This window comes from Nasonia vitripennis, chromosome 5 (assembly GCF_009193385.2).
Source record: "Nasonia vitripennis strain AsymCx chromosome 5, Nvit_psr_1.1, whole genome shotgun sequence".
Lineage (NCBI taxonomy): Eukaryota > Metazoa > Arthropoda > Insecta > Hymenoptera > Pteromalidae > Nasonia > Nasonia vitripennis.
Window position 1 is genome coordinate 23894925 of NC_045761.1, and position 18007 is coordinate 23912931.

The 18007-nt window shown below is 35.1% G+C and overlaps 3 protein-coding genes across 28 annotated transcripts in view; all 3 read left to right on the plus strand.

Moving 5' to 3' along the window:
- Window positions 1-18007, plus strand: part of LOC100123363 (longitudinals lacking) — a 280984-nt gene that overhangs the window by 67891 nt on the left and 195086 nt on the right. For 2 of the 26 annotated variants that reach the window (XM_031931302.2, XM_032600536.1), the window contains exons 7-9: window positions 5627-6025; window positions 6113-6451; window positions 6531-6723. The exons of the other annotated variants lie outside the window; for them this stretch is intronic. In XM_031931302.2, coding sequence (XP_031787162.1) covers window positions 5627-6025; window positions 6113-6451; window positions 6531-6562 — 770 coding nt within the window. In that variant the 3' untranslated portion in view covers window positions 6563-6723. Of the gene's footprint in view, window positions 1-5626; window positions 6026-6112; window positions 6452-6530; window positions 6724-18007 lie in introns of those variants that run through there. 26 annotated transcript variants of the gene reach the window in all.
- Window positions 9293-10775, plus strand: LOC116417581 (zinc finger protein 99). Its single transcript, XM_031931321.2, has 2 exons — window positions 9293-9488; window positions 9618-10775. Exons 1-2 carry the CDS (start codon window positions 9368-9370, stop codon window positions 10049-10051), a joined length of 555 nt encoding a protein of 184 aa, XP_031787181.1. The 5' UTR covers window positions 9293-9367; the 3' UTR covers window positions 10052-10775.
- On the plus strand, window positions 12934-14639 carry LOC116738598 (zinc finger X-chromosomal protein-like). The gene is made up of 2 exons (XM_032600549.1): window positions 12934-13325; window positions 13412-14639. The coding sequence occupies exon 2, from the start codon at window positions 13483-13485 to the stop codon at window positions 13795-13797; it is 315 nt and encodes a 104-aa protein (XP_032456440.1). The 5' UTR covers window positions 12934-13325; window positions 13412-13482; the 3' UTR covers window positions 13798-14639.

The window sequence follows — 18007 nt, forward strand, 5'->3', positions numbered from 1 at the left end:
GACAGGGTACCCCAGCACCGGGCCGCCGCCTTAACCGGTGGCGCGTCCGGTACTGGGGTACCAGCTGTGGTCCCGGTACCACCACAGGTGCCGGTGGTACCGCCGGTACCGGTCGTACCTTCGGTACCGGCATTAGCCTCGGCGCTGTTGCCCAGTCTGCAGGAACTCACTGGACTGGTGCGAAACAACCCCGTACTGCTATAAGGGGTTGATTATCGATTTTGAGGATTTGAAGGGGTGAGGTGTTTTCTATGAGTATGAACGGGCTGAAATTCGATTGATGCGCATTACACCGATTCTGGTGGAGAGTGTAATGCAGCAAGAGGTATGACGGATGTCGCTTGCGATTCTTATATGCGATATAAAAATCGCAAGCGTGAGGATAAATTTGATTGCGTGAAAATTGATTTGTCAATTATTGAATTATTATATCTTTGGGATGGAAAGATGTATTTTTTCACCGAGAAGTTGGAACAGCGATGTTCGAACGGTCTGGAAATTTTGCTTTCGATCAATTGTCTGTACTACATAATTTTTACGTATGATGCATTTTTTCGGAGCAAAAATACGAAGCTAATGATTTTCGTATCGCCTGAAGACTGATTTACTAGTCAATTCTAAAAAGTACATGGAAAACCAAAAATATTTTATCGAATTAACGTGATTTAAAACATTTTTAATTATTACTTTATGTTTCGTACTGAAGTAGTACATACATTTTTGCTCCAGAAAATTTTGAAACATGTATTTAGTATCTAAGCTTTAAAAACCCCTGAATAAGAGTGTTGTTCAATAAACATTTATATCTTGTGTTGGTCAAAGGATGACTATTATTATTACTATAGTATATTTTACGAAATGACGTTTTCATAGCTTTATACACTATGTAAGGTTTCATTGTAATTTTTATAAGCTCGTTTTGCTTGAATACTTTCTAGGGACGTTCCAACAGCTCACAAACAATGCATTGGAATTATAATTTTACTTTGCGATTCTACACTTGATCGTGTATCTGCCAGAACGTTAAATTCACGTCGAGTGAAGGAAAAAAAACAAAAGGAATCAAAGAGTACAGAGTACTGATAGATTATAAAGGGGAAAAAAGAAACATTACAAAAGATGCGGATAAATAGTCTGATATTTATTTAAGAGTGTGCCGATCAAGTTGATGACTTAGTTATTAAGGTTTCTCCGTTTTCGGAAAAAAAGGAAGAAAAGGGAGAAACGTTCGCTATGTAATAAGTATGTGAGTTTATTTGCGTACGCTAGAATGACTATATCGACGCACTGCAATAGTTAAAAGATGGTAGGATTATCACCTAGTTAATAAAAGTAAGAGAAACTTTACACTCAAAGGAAGTTTTAGCCTACGTTGGAACGAGAAAAAAAAGTGAAATGAAAGTTCTAAGTCATTTTTGAGATTCGACTGCGCATACGTATATAGTTGTATTGGGTTATGTCTTATTAGTTAGTACAGTAAGAATATTGCGATTATTTTTTAGTGCGATTAGTTGTTGTCGTATGGGCATTTAATTGAGACAACATCATTTGTCTCGCATTTATATAAACCAAAGATAATCAAACTACCGTTTCTTAAGCGAGTCTATAAGAAATTGATCTAATATTTTTTAACCTATTTACATTTGCTATAAAATAGGTAAATAAACTAGTCGATGACGAAGAGGCATTTTAATCAAAAGCAAATATAATTAATTCGAGCGAACGATTTCTTTGAGTGTATCGTAGATAGGGTAAGCTGACAGTTGGAAAAGCGCGAATCTTAATCATCTATAACAGAAGACTTGGTATAGGAAAGAAAGAGTTTAAATTCGGGCGCAAATCAGTCGCGCTTAAACGTAAAACGCATATTTTTGGTCGTCACTTTGCGGCTGCAATCACAAGCGGAAAAAACTGATGCTGAGAGATGACATTTTTTCTTTCGAGTAACCATTTGCAACAGGTTATCCAAAGGTGATGAGAAAAAATATATTTTTTATCTACATAATTGTAAACCTCGAAAAAAACGTCTCGCTCTGAAATTTCAAAGACTGAAAAATACTCAAGTCCTTTTCCGTTTCTCGCGCATTAATTTTTTCCGCATCTCATAAAGCACGACGTAAGAAAGTTACTCTCGCGTTATCTTGCGATAATGAATGTAAAAAAAAGTTCCTCCGAAACAAAATGAAAATAAAGAAAAAAAGAAAGATAGGAAAACTAATGAGCCGTTAAAGTGAGAGAGCCGTTGATGAAAAAATTATTGTACTAAAGTGACTGCAGCGTTATGACGAAGAATGAGAAGCGAACAAAAAAGAAATTTTCGATTACAAAATGGATACAACAATAGTTCTTTGTAGTTGCACTATTATATATTTCGACGGAATACTTAGTAGAGCGTCAATATTTAGGTATACATAACGAGAAAAAAAATCCTGTTCGACGTATTTGCATATCATGGACGACGAGTAAGGAGGGAAAATGTATTTGCAAAAATTTTCGTATAAACCTTTGGAACCACCGAAATAATACTATATATATTATACACGATGCGAAAAGACAGAGGAAAAAGAAAATCGAAAGTATGACGACGCTTTATTAATCAAAATCTCAATCAAGCGCATAATAGTTAAGTTCGAGTAATTTTCTATACTTACTACAGTAAGCAACAAACACGCATATTATCGTTTTCTCGTTTATACAGTGTTAACTCGCATGTAACCAAGTTTTCGTTTTCTTGCTGTTTCAATTTACAATAGCCGTAATAATAAACAATAGCGATATACATTTATTTACAGGATAATAAACGCACCACATGTCGTGCTTCGATTCGATTTGCGAAGATTTCTCAAATTCTCCGATTCACATATCAACAGCGTAGTATTGTACTGATGTAATCCTCTTGCATATAACGCCTTTATCGCTCGCAATCCGGATCTTGATTTTCACCTTCAATATTACGGACAAAATTGAATATCTAGATTTCTGAGAATCTCGGTGATTTTTAAAATAAGTTCGTTCATCATTTTTTTTATACAAAATTAAAAAAAAAACGTTCAGGTGTGAAAGTACACTTTCAATTTGACATTGTAAGATGGTTTGCGAGACGAAATACAAAGGCGTCCCCCTGTCCCTCAGATAATTGCTGCTCGCATTCCAATATGCGATAGCGCAAAATAGGCACACGTACATTTGTACAAGTCTCTCTCATGTATTCTCGCATGTTCGACGTAACCGATAGCCAATGGTCGACTCGACAAGAGTCCCAGTCTCTTAAGCATAACCACATTAAACATAAACTAAAAAAAAATTGTGTGAACAAAACAAACCGAGTACTACGCAAGTAAGTGTCTATGTAACGCTGTTTCCCTTTACGAGTTTTTTCAATAAATACATGTAAATATAAAGCTGCGGCTTCGTTAATTTCACCGTTACGTATCGACCAATTCATGATTTTTTCATTGTTTTTATGGCATTTTATGAATATTTTTTTACACTTACTAGTGGGTGTTGGATATAGTTGTTGAATTAATTATGTTTCGTTACGAATTGATTCTCTTTTATGTGTTTCTTACAACTAAATTGTCTTCTCATCCAGTCTTTCTTCGTCAATTAACATAATAATCAAACAATAACCACGATATAAAAAGTCAATCGAAATTGGAAAAAAAATCTTAATTGACGTCATTAATAATAAAAATTAAATATTTTACAGATGACGAAATCATGTACCTCGGCTTGAAAAAATGGAAAAAGAAGAGCATCTCGGAGTGCGCCAAGTGTTTGATAAAATTTGAATCACGCGATTTGTTCCTGGAGCATACGGAAATCTGCTTTTACAATAAAAACTTTTACTTAGTATTGTGACTATAACGCCAAAAACAGCAACAGTATAAGTAAACACGTAAAAGCTGTTCATCCTCGTCGAAATATTTAGAAACAAAATAAATGTTACGACCTATTCTACGGAAAGAAAAGTGTAAAACAGTGATGTTTAATGAAAATAAATACTCTTCCGAGCATGTTTCATTCATATAAATTATTGAATCGCCAAACATCAAACTATGCATCTTTTCAAAAGTTTTCAGCTGAATCACCCCCAGCTACTTCGATAGTTTATCCAATTTTCCCCGTCAGTAGTCGGACTAACCGAGTGCAATTAGCATAGTCTTAGTCACACTAGAACGAAGAATATCCAGCTAACAACAGCAACGACGTTCACTTTTCCAACAACGCTTACGTCATAGTGAAAAGTTCCACAAATTGTTGCACCATCGTTTGTCCCCTCTATTGTACACTTTTCCTCCTGTTTTTACCAAGTATGCAGGTCAATCACGCACCAAACGCAAACTTTTCTCAAATCCTCATCTAAATAACGCGGTTGGGTCATCACCTCCTATATCGCCTTATCCAGGTTTCGTCAAGCATATCTGACTTATTTAACCAGCAAAAAACTGACGACGATTGTCGCACACTTTTCGTTCGGTTCACAGCTGATCCGGACTGGTTGCCGATGGAATATCAGCTGCGTCAGGGCCGTCGAGGCAGACGAGCGAAGCCGGTGCCTGTGGAGACCCTGAAAGCGGCTCTCCATGCTTTGAACGAGGGGATGTCGTTCAGGAAAGCTGCGGAAGTCTTCGGCATTACCAAGTCAACGCTGCAGCGAATCAAGGCGAAGCAACGTTCGAGTGTCGGCGGTGTTTTCTTGGCTACTGTTAAGCTTGATATCAACGGATCCGTGGAGCACTCGTGATTTTGATTTTTTTTAGAGATTTAGTTGGCTCTTGAGTTTTGTTGTAGTTTTGTGAAGATTGTCATATCTTGTTTTAAAGCATATGAGTTACTTTACCCGTTAGTTTTCGAATGATGTTATGCGGAAATTTGAAAATGATTCTTTTTTAAATCAACTTGTTAAAAAATAAATGCACCATTAGTTGAGCAAATAAATTATGTTATTATTAAAATACCAAGAGCACATATGTAAATGAAAATAAATAATTCTTTATTTCATGTCGCGCGATATTCCACAGAATTTAATATTCAAAACGAATATCGCAGTTTCTGTTTCAGACTTTGAATTCGTTGAGGCGACAGAGTATTTTGAGCCTGAGACGCCCACCACCAGAGAAATTTATCCAGGTAATGTCAGGAATAAACAACCTATTCACGATCAATAGTTTATACGTTTCTAATTGGCACTCTATGGTTTTCAGCAAACTCAGCCGATGGTATTATTATTAATTCCACGAGGTATCGATATCCCAATGAGACGATTGCGAATTTGAACCGAGCAATCGACATGATGAACAGCGGCATGTCTTTGAGACAAGCAGCTAGAACCTCTGGCATGAATAAGTCGAAGCTGTGCAGGCTTCTGCAAAAAATAAGAAATCTGAAATAAACGCGGTACACTAAATTTATTCATTTCATCATCAAAAATATCATTCCGAGAGTTGTAATGATGTTGCGATGTTAATAAAAAAAGTTACGCAAGTTTTCGTTTGTTTTCATTGATCACAATAGTTTCAGAGCACGATCTTAAGATTCATCTCCATAGCGTCCTATGCAATTAGCTTTTGTTACGAATATTTCACACTTTTAGCTAACATCGCGTGCATATTTTTTGTTTCAGATGTCGATATCGTTTGGATAAAGGACGAAGAAAAAATAAAGAAAACCATCAAGAAAGAGTTCTCGGATAACGAAGAGCAAGGCCGAATCGCCACCGCTAAGAAGAAACCCGTAGTCAACAAGAACAAATTCCAAGTGGTAACCGTGAAACAGGAGTTCGTCGATGATCGAACCGAAAGTGGCAATACGATTTTCGTAAGACCTGACTTGGTTGCTGAAAAATGCATACTACCCGATTTGCGAACCGATACACATGCGAACACAATAGAGGACGAAGAGACGGACGAAGAAGATGACGATCATATTCTCAGCGCTGAGCTGATAAAAAAACTCAGAGCTAAGCCACAGTCGCCCAGACTAGTCGCGGCTGTGAAGGAAGAGATTAAAATAGCTCAAAGAAGTAATTGAAAACTTTATATATTCGCCTAAGTAATTCATAATTTCCATTTGAATCTCAACTAACGAATCACCCTTCGCTCGTTTCCAGCTCCGGAAAAAATAGCTTACAAAATCGTGACACCTGCCACACCTCACCCGATCGACACTTTCGAAGGTTGGTGTATGCGTAACGTATCAAAGCACGAGTACAAACCTCCCGTAATACCAGGCGTAACTCATCACAGAACTATTGTAAGGCCGACGACCTCCAGGCCGAATCTCAAACGCGAAGCGCCTTATCGAATGACGGCGAATCTCAGGATGGCTCTGGAAGCCGTAGATAAGGGAGCGAACTATGCTGACACAGCTGCGATTTATGGCTTCACTGCAGAACGTCTGATGCACATTAAGAAGCTGGAGAAGGAAAATCCTGATTATATATTTTACCGTAAGTATGTTACCGATTGTTGAGCGGTTTCATTGGATTGATTTTGGTCACGAGGATTCGCTTGAACTTTGTGTTGCAGGTGATTTCTTGCAGACGAAGAAGAAACGTTAGAAGTGCCACGTCGTCGTTTGATAATTTTCAACTTTTGATATTTTTGTGGTCGAATGAAAATTACTTATGTAGTTAGTAAATAAGGCTATGTAAGAGTATTATCGTTTTAAAAATTGTGCTTACACGATTTAAGAACAATAAAAGAGCAAGAAAATGTTAAATCGTCGCAGTTCATAATCCATACTTTGTATATATAGTTTTTTGTTTGCTCGACCAATCCTATGTCCCTATGTACATTCTAAACGTGACTTGCCGTTGTTTCAGATCGAGAAACAGTTGTCTGACAAAAGAAAGCTATCCTTCGAAAACTGATCACTATGTCTCGCGCTTGGCAGCTCGTAGCAAGGAACTAAGGCAAATCTTCAAAAAAACTCTTGTACATTTAATAAATATTTATCTCTGTGTCAAACATCGCAATTTACAACAGCTAATATTTTTCGTTATTTACAATATCAAGCTCACAACTTACTCGTTCACCCCCACCCCCCAAAAAATAACAAACACAACACAACGCCTGTCATCTCTGACTAACCTGCAGCATCACTTTGCCTCCTGTTTTTCAGCCCCGATCGTCCGCTCGCTAGGCTACCAGTTCGCGTCAGTCTCATCGCGCGACAAGGAGTATCGCTGTCCCATGTGCACTCGGGCTTATAAGGTGCAGCGTTCGCTGCGTCGTCACATGCAGATCGAGTGTGGCAAGGCGCCGAAGCACAAGTGTCCCTACTGCGATCACTGCACCAAATATCGGGCGAGTATTCTCAAGCACATCGTCAACATTCATCCTGAAATGTCGGTGGTTTACGGAGATAATGGAAGGAGGGCTAACGTTAGAGCGACGCAGTGAGCTGAGAGGTGCTATGAGGATGTGATTGAGTTCCTGTTCCTTTGTGATTGTCAAAACATGTGAATGAAACTTTTCGTTTAGTTTGTTGCAACAACGAAACAGCGAACAGTTGAAAATGTGATACGTTAACGTTATGTGTATTAGTCGAAAGTTCAAGCAGAGCTTGAAAAGCTTCGAAGATTGTATGGGCATAAAGACTGTACATAGAAATCTATGTTGTAAATATAACTCTATGTGATCTTTGTATAAATAAATGAATTACTCGAAGGTACAATTATTATGTAACTGTCTCTAATGTACTGTAATTATACCGTTTATTTTCTTCTGATTTTCCGTATTCTTCTCACCGAGTACATCTAAGTTATTTCCACACTTCAAACAACGCAAATACGACCTTCCCAAGCCTTCTACTTCCCTGTACTAACACATCGCCTTGTTTTCTTTCAGATCCAGTTCGCCAGAATGAGATCTACTACCAGTACCAACGTCAGCGCCGATCTCGAGGTCAAGGTCGCTACGCCTGTGAGAGCTGCGATCGTCGTTACTACGAGCTCAAGAACCTCAAGAGACACATCAAGCACGAGTGTGGTCGTAAGCCCACCTATCAGTGCGTTCACTGTCCCTACAAGTCGTCCTACAAGACGCACATTATGTTGCACGGATCTGTACACGCTCTGGACGAAGAAGAAACTTCTGCTTCCAAGAAAAAGAAACAGAAGTCTGCGTTTATCAAGACATTAGATTGATCGAAGTTTCCATGGAAATTCGTATTTTATTTTTTATCGTTATTGAAGACTGATAAGTTGATCTGATCTTCACGAGGTCGTGAATTGTTTGTCAATACTTTACACTTTTTTACAATGCCATCTACTGGTACATTCCTCTTTTTATGCTGAAGGGGAGTTTTTTTAATAGTTAATTTGAAAATTATTGTAACTGATTGAATCTTTGATTAAAAGCGTTCGCCAAGAAGCATCTGCCACTGATTTTATGCGAACATGAAATAAATTTGCACATTCCTCTGCAACTGTATTCTCATTCCTTTCTCGAAACTGCTCTACTTCTTCTACGAACTTCCTACTTTACATATAGCTTACTCATATAGGCTTCCCTACAAAAAAGAATCAAAATAAAACGATCCACCCATTATGTTATTCCCCTCTTGTTACAGACAAGCTCTACTACTGCAACAGCACAGCTTCGACAGTGAACGTGTGTCCGGCTTGCGGCAAGGTTTACAAGCACAAGCATCACCTGAAGCGTCACCGAGAATTCGAGTGTGGCGTCGAACCCAAGTTCAGCTGCGTCTACTGCCCTCACAAGACTCGCTATAAGGACAGTCTAACGAAGCACATTCTCGCGAGGCACGAGAGGCTGTGGAACCAGTCGCAGAGACAACGGCAGCGACAGCAACATCAGCAACAGCATCTTCTGGGTGGACCGGTTGGGGAGTTTGAACCCTCGGTTAGGGTGCAGTTAGACACTAGTTTTGCTGATTTTGGAAAATTTATGTAGAGATAGAGAGGATCGAGGGCAGAGGAGTGGATTGTATACGACTTTGTATCATTAACAGCTCGTCTTATTGAATAAGGATCGATCCAGGTTGTAAGCCAAAGTTTACTCTAAAATAATTATGTACCCGTCATCGTTGTTGACCAGAACTGCGTAAATTGTGAATCAATTTGTATTCATTAAGTGTAAGGTTATCATTTTCGTAATCAAATGCATACTACATAGAAAACTAGTTTTGAAGGTAAGGCAAAGCGATGCATAGAATATATTTGAGTAAAAATATTTTCGACGACAAAAATTGTATATATGTATATATATATATATATATACCAAATCAATTATAAAACAACTATTCGTTTTCCAAACACTGTGTCAATGTCATTATACCACGTTTGCTCCTTATCCAACAGCGTCCCCTGCGAGTTTATCTTCGCACATGTCCAGATCAAATGTTGCTTGTACTTTCTTTACAGGTAGCCTTCAAATCACATGTCAAACTCAACATCAAACTCACATGTAACATCACCATCCTCACGAATGCAAGACCACATATACCATCACTTAGCATCGGTCAGTCTAAACCTCAGTTCACATATGCATCACTCCCCGCTGTGCGCAGTCAAAAAATCGCTAAGCTCGTAGTGCCCCAGCCGAGTCTCTCGTCCCTAGACTAACCCAGCTTGTCTTGTCTAATTTCAGTTCGTTTCTACGGCTATCACCGCAGACTCCGTTCCAGCGAATCATCCTTTCAGTTGAGGTCCAGCAACACCACCATGGGTATACCCAGGAGGTACCTGTGCGCGGATTGTGGTCGAATGTTTGGCAATCGAGCTTCTTTGATGAGACATCGCGTCTACGAGGGTGAGGGATGTCAGCAGCAGCCTCCACAGAGGCAGCAGCAACAGGCGGAACAGGCGATTTCTTCGGTCAAGAGGGTCTCGGTACCCACTAGATCCAAGAGGAAGCACGTCTGCTCGAAGTGCAACAAAAGCTATGCTTTCTTCACCTCGTTGTGGAGGCATCAGAATTACGAGTGCGGCGTCGAACCCAGATTCGGCTGTACCGTTTGTAGGGCTAAGTTTGCTCAGAAGAGTAACCTTGACAGGCACATTCGAGCGAGACACTCGTCGTAAATATTGTTTTAGATTGATTTTTTATGATACATTTGAACATTGGTTTTAGAAATTTTATTATTTTCTTGCATACATGATGTGCATGAGAATGATATGCATTCATTTTTGTTACGTTTGTAATTAATTTAATGAGTAAAGAAAGTTTTAGAGAGCATTTAAGGCATTTCGTGCAACGAATGCCTTATCAACGCATAAATCGCGAAGCAATATTACTTATACTGTCGCAGTCTTTGAGATATTGACGAAGTAAGAACCGGCTATTACTAAATTAAGGTTGATAGATAATGCAAGGCCTAGTAGAAAATAACGACAGAAGTTAAGAGCGAATCAAGGTATTTCATTATTTACAAACCCAAACTGAATCAACACTCCATAGATGTTGTACACATTCCATAGAAAATATATGTATATCTCGCGTTCTAAGTCAAAGTATTAATAACTTGACACCGTGATTCTTTAATAGTTGAAAGAAAGTATTCAGAATGTAACGTTTTATTTTGTTTCACGTACCGTCACAATTATAGTGCCTATTTCTGTATTTGTTACGAAAAAATGTAAGCAGTCAGTTTTCTAATTTATAGTATGCGATTAATTAGAAGAAGTATTTCTACTTCGTTTGAATGAAAATTAAATGTATCCTATACGCTACTATGTTGCTATTAAGGTAGAGGGATATTTGTATAAATAATTTACTACATTGTACTAATAAATGTAAAAATATGTACATTTACAGATGTTATGATTGAAGTCGTGTTTTTAGACCCTTGTCATGTTTCAAATACTTGAATGCATTTATTGACAATTTTCCAGAAGCTGATACTAATCAATCGCTATTTTTTACAGGTTCCCAAAACGAATATTTTTCGCATGTCCGAACTTATTCACAGTGGTGATAGTGTCATGTCCATAATCTAACATTTTGTGCTGTCCAGTGAAAGTGCCTCTTAATTGATAGAATCCTTTTCGTGATGAAGTTGGAGGACGAAATCAATACACGTCAAATTAAGAGAAAATACAATAAAATTAACTGTCCGATAATACATTTTACTGCAGTTTTTGCATCATCTCGCAAACTGAAGTGTGGGGATTGTGGCAAGGTCTATAGGTTTAAAGGAAGTATGAAACGGCATCAAACGTTCGAGTGCGGCGGGCGCAAATATTTTGCTTGTCCTTTGTGCCCTAAAACATACACGCAAAAGGTGTCCTTAGTGCGACACATGTACTTTAAACACAAGACTTAAATCATTCATACTATTATGGAAAGTTATTTACTCTGACTCTACATTCTATTCACGTACGTTTACAATTTGCAAGGAAAGACTTTTATGCAAGACGCCTTCAATGCGACCTTTTAAATGACTGACTAGCCATGTAAATTGACATGAGTATTATATTTGTAACATACTATTATTTCATTGTCATTATTTATAAACAATTTTTCATAATCCAACGATAATTATCTAACGATTTATATCAATTTCATGTGTTAACAACAAGTAAATATTTTGCATATATTCATAGAAAAAACTTTTATTTTCCCCATCCAACTTTTCCAATAAAACTACTCCGAATAAAAATCTAACTTCGTATCACGAAAGTGTTTTCACCTCTTCTATCTTTCTCACTTGTATTCAATTACCTAAACTTGAAAAAAAAACTAGTCGCTCTAACGCACAGGCAATCGTTCTTATTTTCCAGATACGTACCTAGTCTATTCTCCGACAAGCAGCATTGGCATGTTTGATCAACAGCAGCAGCAGCAACGACAGTTGCAGATTGTGAGCGTTGAATCCCTGAACCTCCAGTGTGAGCGTTGCGGTAAAAGCTACTCGTTGAAGCATAATTTGCAAAGACACGTCAAGTTCGAGTGCGGTGGTCAGCGGAAGTTTTGTTGTCATCTTTGTCCTAATAAGTACACACAAAACGCCAGTCTTCACAGGCATTTGCTGCATCATCATTACGTCGATCCTCGTAAAGCGAAGAAGAAAAAGTATTAGAATCCAAGCATAGGTCAAATTTGTGACCTGATATATTTTATACGTATTGTACGTAGTGATTTATTATTTATTGCTGAAAAATGCCTCATTTTGTACAATTTAATAATACATTTGTAAATTACGTACGTCGTCTTTAAGTTTAAGTTACTGTTAGGAGAGCCTAAATTCACTATATTAAAAATGTATATTATCATAAACATTGTTTACACTTTTATAATCTATGGTGTTTTTATTGTTGATTGCAAATGTATTTTATGCCAAAGACTGTATACTTCCTTACTTTGTACACTAGTGTTTTCATTTTCTTTGACTTGAATACTGGGATGAAAAGACGGGATACTTAATTTGTTAAATAGTCTTTATAATAAGTTCTTTATAATCAGTACGATTTCTTTAACAGCTTATTTCTCTATTCCGAAGTAACAACGTTTTACATTAAAATATTCGTGTCTCAATGAATTAGCACTAACATAAAATCGTTTTTATTTTGCAGGGATTCCCGTTTTACATGTTTGCGATCAATGTGGACGCTCTTATAAAATGCTGCACAGTTTACGGAAACACCTGAAATTCGAGTGCGGAGGTCGAAAAAATTTCAACTGCGACTTGTGTGAAAAGAAGTTCACGCAAAACGTCAGCCTCAGAAGACATTTGTTGCAGCATCACAATATATTCAGGCCTCCGCAGAAGACTTGTACAAGATATAAATACAGATAAAAGAAAAATTATCTGCTCGCTTAATTATAAGGACATATTTTTTATAATCTTAGCCTAGCTAGCTGTAGTTTCTCAGCTGCCTCTATTTTAGGAACGTAAATTAAGCTGCAATTATATTGTGCTTATAAAATTTGAATATTACAATATACAAATCATAGTTGCCTATAGATGATGCCTTAACGAAATTTGTTATCCTCTAAATGACAGCTTCACTTGTAGAATATATGTATGCGTATATTAAGTATTTTCACTATCCAATATATTGCAAAATAATAAAAACAAAAAATGTAAGTTACCAACATAGTATTTTATTTCAAAGTATGTAGGTTCATAGGCCATTCTTTGTTCAACTAATAAGATTAATAGAGTTATATTTTAATCTTCTTTATTTGGCAACACCTTGCTACGTGGAGTTTGGAATATAATACTTGCAGCAAGGTTACGCTCTACATCGAAGATTTTTCAAAATCTCCTCACTAAAACCACATTACAACAAACTTTCACAAACGAAGATATATACCGTAACTCCTAAAACTAACACGTCGCATCGAAAGACAAACGTAGAAAACCCGCTGAAAATCTATAAAATAGCTCGAACGCGATCTGTAACTCGCTCTAACCCACTTCCTTATACTCTTTGTTCCAGACTATATAGCAAGCTTTCACGCAGCCCTTGCTAACCTACCCCTCGAAAAGAAATGGACGTCCACTACAACCATGCGAGTCCAACCACATGTTTGCCCTCATTGTCGGGCGAGTTTCCAGCTCAGGGCACTGCTCAAGCGGCACATGCAGTTTACCTGCAAGATGAATCCCCGTGCCGCTGTTTTCCAGTGCGATCTTTGTAGTTATAAAAGCATGTACAAGGCCAACGTCGAACGACACGTGCGCAACGTACATGATCGTGGCAGCGTCAAGTTCCGATGCGATCTCTGCAACTTCCGTAGTAAATATAGATCTTGCGTCAGACGACACATGAAGACCTTTCACGAACAGAACTACGCCGCTATGCCTGAGGCTGATACTGAATAATTGAGTTCCTGCTTTGTCTGAGATTCGAATTGATAAAGTATTTCGAATGATCAAATTTCTTACAATTTTTGTCGAACTTGAAATCTTTATTTCTTGAGTTTTCAAGAATGACGAGCTTTAAGAATAGCTCAAGTTATAGATTTATCACTTTGACTGATTGATACAGCGTGACTTATTTTTCATGAGATTAATTTATACGCTGTTATTTAACGTGAAGTTATATTATTGTTAGGCAGATATTTAACATAAGTACTCGTTATAGGTTAAAATTAATAATTATTCGTAAGGAATAAATCGTTTTCAATTGCTAGTTTTTTCTACAATGAAATCAGAAAAAAAACTGTATAGAGGCCAGATTTAGAGCAGCAACTAATAACTATAGTATTTTTTGTTCCATCAATAAAATGTTATAAATATCTGAGATATTTGTAGTTGAAAGATACGTTATAAAACGTACGTTCGATAGAGAAAGCGTAGCTTTAATAAATAGACTTCATCGAAAAGTATTGTTTACATGATGTTTGTAGAGTTGACAAAATCATATTTCATATTGGAAATTAATTACGCTGTTACTTATTATCACAAGATGTAATTGTAGTCAGAAAAATGAAAATTTATCACATTCGGTTGTGTTGGTACAAGCACTGCACTTCGTTATTTTATTCCCATGATGTAATTAATGATTCCTTTCATAGAATTAAAATAATATGCTTCCGTGATAGATAGTAATACATCTTGTTGCATAAATATTTTTTAGAATGTCTGTTTTCTATTGTAAATATAGTTAGTAATTTAAGTCATTTTTTTTTCAATAAAATTAAATAAAACATTTGCTAAACCATTTTATCTGTATTCATTACCATTAAAGAAAATCATTTTACTACTAAAAACAGAATTTCATTCGTGAGAAAAAGTAAGTAAAAAATGAGCTTTTATTGCAACTCTTGATTTGAATAATGTATTAAAAATATCAAGCTTAACTTGCATTCGAGTTTACTTTCACTAACCAAAGAATTTTTATTTTTTCAGCCTACTGTTGGTTGTAGCAGCTGAAAATGGCAATATAGCTGTTCTCAAATACATATAGAGTCAAAGTTGAACCGTGATGTCTAATCATTCAAGCTCATGTATGTTAAGTTTCGACAATGGCAAGGAACAGTATCATGCCGACTTGACAGATTTGCTGAAACTTGTATTTTATTTTTAATAAACGTTATCAACCCCAATAAACATTTTTATAAACTTAAATTTGTTTGTGCTATTTTTCAAATGATGTATGTACATTTTAATAAATATTATACATGATTTTAAAATTTTCCTGATACATTTGCAAATTTTTTCAGGTGAACCAATTTTTGTTAGAGACTTAACTAGAAGAAGATATATTTAGGGGTTGTGAAAAAAAAAGATTTTATTTTAACGTAAGAAACAATCAATGGTAAGCATAAGAAAAGCAAACATTTTGATAACAATATTAATCTTATCTATATTAAAAATATAAGAAAATATTTTACAAAAATTATAAGCTCTACAAAGTAGTATGAAACGTAGATCGCATCGCTTAACTTTATTATCTGCTGAGTGCTCTAAAGAGATTTTGCAATGAATTGATTCTCTATTGTCATGCCTATAACTATCTCCAGCATTTATTTTTCTTTCTCCCTCCGTACAAAAAGTACAAAAAAGCCAAGAACAACCTTTGCCACAAAATTAATACTAACCTTTTTTCGTTACTTTTTGTGCTTGCAGCTTATCGCAAGACATACGTGGGCGAACATATGCTCGGATATACGTGCACTAAATGCAGCAAGTTCTACAAAATGTGGAGTAATTATCTCAAGCACAAGTGTGAGCCGCCGCAGTTCAAGTGTTCACTCTGTCCGTTCGCTGCATTCAAAGCTTTCATCCTTCATGCTCATCAAGCGGAGCAACATTTCAAGGCCTCGACAACATCCAACACGTGAGAGCTGAATACGATCTCTCACATTCTTGAATGATAAATCGAATAGTTTTAATGTTTGCGAGTGTGTGCATTCTTCTCATTTTTGTTTTTTTTTTCATTTAATCTTACTGTGTGAACAGATTTTTAAAGGGACTATAAATTTGTAAGCTATTGATATTTTCCTAATTAGCTTAATTTATTTTACGTCCCATTTTAGTATTAATGAAGTTAAATATCGATAATATGTGCTAGAGTTCAGGTGTGTTATATGAAAATAGAAACGACGGGGTCAAAATGATATTTATTTTTTTAATTATAAAATTATAGATTGGGATTTTAGTATATATAAATAGTGACAATATATAGATATATACCAAAAATAAAAATTATTATTTAATACTAAAATAACGTTGACGATTAAATATTGAAATCATAATTCTATTTTATCAAATCATGTATGATTTCAAACATGTTTTATAAAATTACTAGCTTGAAAATTAAAAAAAAAAGTATATGTTTTAGATTTGATGCAGTACATAAAAATATACTAAAAAGTAGACAAGCCCTATGCGTGAACTCAAATACAAAGATTTAGGGTTAATATATGGAGTGATGAAATAAGTTCCTTTTGTCTAAGGCACGAACAAAAAATTTCTTCCTTCATACGCTAAGGAATCTTTTGGTACACAAATATTTTTAATTTTTTTAGAGCTATATTTTTGTATGATGTGTTCATTTGTCTGGCAACAGTTAAATTGTAAAAAGTACTTAAAATTTTTAAATATATATACATAAGTATTTAATTTATATTATTCAATCTTTAAAATAATCTTTTGATTTTTAATGTGATTTATTTCTTAATTTACAATTTGAATATTAAGATTATATTTATCATGGTTGGTATACAATTTATAAAAACAATGTAAATGTGATACAATTATTATATATTAGATCTCACAAAACTTATTTCAAATCGTGATGTATTTATATGTATTTTAAGTAAAATGTTTTTTACCTAAATTAACTTTTATATAAACAGTTTAATTAACATTAGAAGTTATGATTGAAATAATGTAAGGATATGGAAAAAATTGTAAAAAAGATATTTCGTTGGCTATGAATGTTTTTCTCATATACAAAAATTTATTTAAATATAATCAAATAAAAAAGTAAAACTTTTCAAACATCTAAATCTATACGCATTAGAATTATGTATAATTAATAAAAATCACTCAAAATATGTTTTGATATTATTAAAACATTGTACAAAATTTATAGCTATAGTAATAGAATAATGTTTTCTTTGCAGAGGTAACAGAAAATTCTGATAAAAAAAGAAAGAACTGAATTTAATTATATATTATCAAATATTTGTGAATATACTCAATATTCCTCGATGCTTTTAAGCTTTCAATTTAAAATTATTAATGATTACATTGTACCAGTGAGGTTAACAATGTTGATGTTGAAAATAAAATTTATTTAAGCGTTTTATTTTATTGAGTGCTGATATATATGTATCTATGTATTTTCATAAAGCTGCTAATAAAGTTTGCAGAAGTGCTTTAATAAAAATCCAGGCGTGTACCAAGTATTTTAACAATGGAGGGGTGGTCATGTAGGAAATTATCTATTGAGAATCTTTGTTGAATTGCAAAATAGTATTATTATTAGTAATTAATATGCATTTATACTAATATTATTTATTACTTTTTTCAGATTTATACCAGAGTTTATATTGCATTTAAACATACATTAAACGGTTTCCGTCTTCATATTTTGAAACAGCCTTGGGAATAAAATATTTTAATTACCTATTTTGCACATTTTTTTTAATTAAAATAATGAAGAATTCAATATGTTATTGTGTATTATGGATTCAGTTCCCTCCCTATCTTTGTATTGTATTAAAAAAAATGTTTTGTCTGTTTTTAATATTTGTTTGCATAATTCTAATCCTAACATATAAGAAGTGACTGACTTTTAAGTCACTAATTTCAGAGTAAAGGTATAGTTCATATTATAAAAAAACGCGAATTTTAATTTAAATTTATTCATAACTGACAAAGGACGCTTTGAAAAATTGCTGTATCTTTAGTTTTTATTAAAATAAAGTAGATGATAATGAAATAATTTTTGTTTAGGCATTTTATCTTATTTTTTGTTTTTTTATTTTCTTTTTCTAGGTTGTGGGAAAGAGTCCTTTGAATGCGGCAGGTGTGGCAAAGTTTACGCATATTATAGTTCCTTGTCAAGACATATTCATCA

What these genes read in the sequence shown, in the direction of transcription:
- LOC116417581 (XM_031931321.2), top strand. Translation starts at nt 9,368, where the DNA reads ATGTTGCTTGTACTTTCTTTACAGGTAGCCTTCAAATCACATGTCAAA. An exon ending in TATACCATCACTTAGCATCG is followed by an intron (nt 9,489 to 9,617) that starts GTCAGTCTAAAC and finishes GTCTAATTTCAG; the next exon opens with TTCGTTTCTACGGCTATCAC.
- LOC116738598 (XM_032600549.1), top strand. Translation starts at nt 13,483, where the DNA reads ATGCGAGTCCAACCACATGTTTGCCCTCATTGTCGGGCGAGTTTCCAG.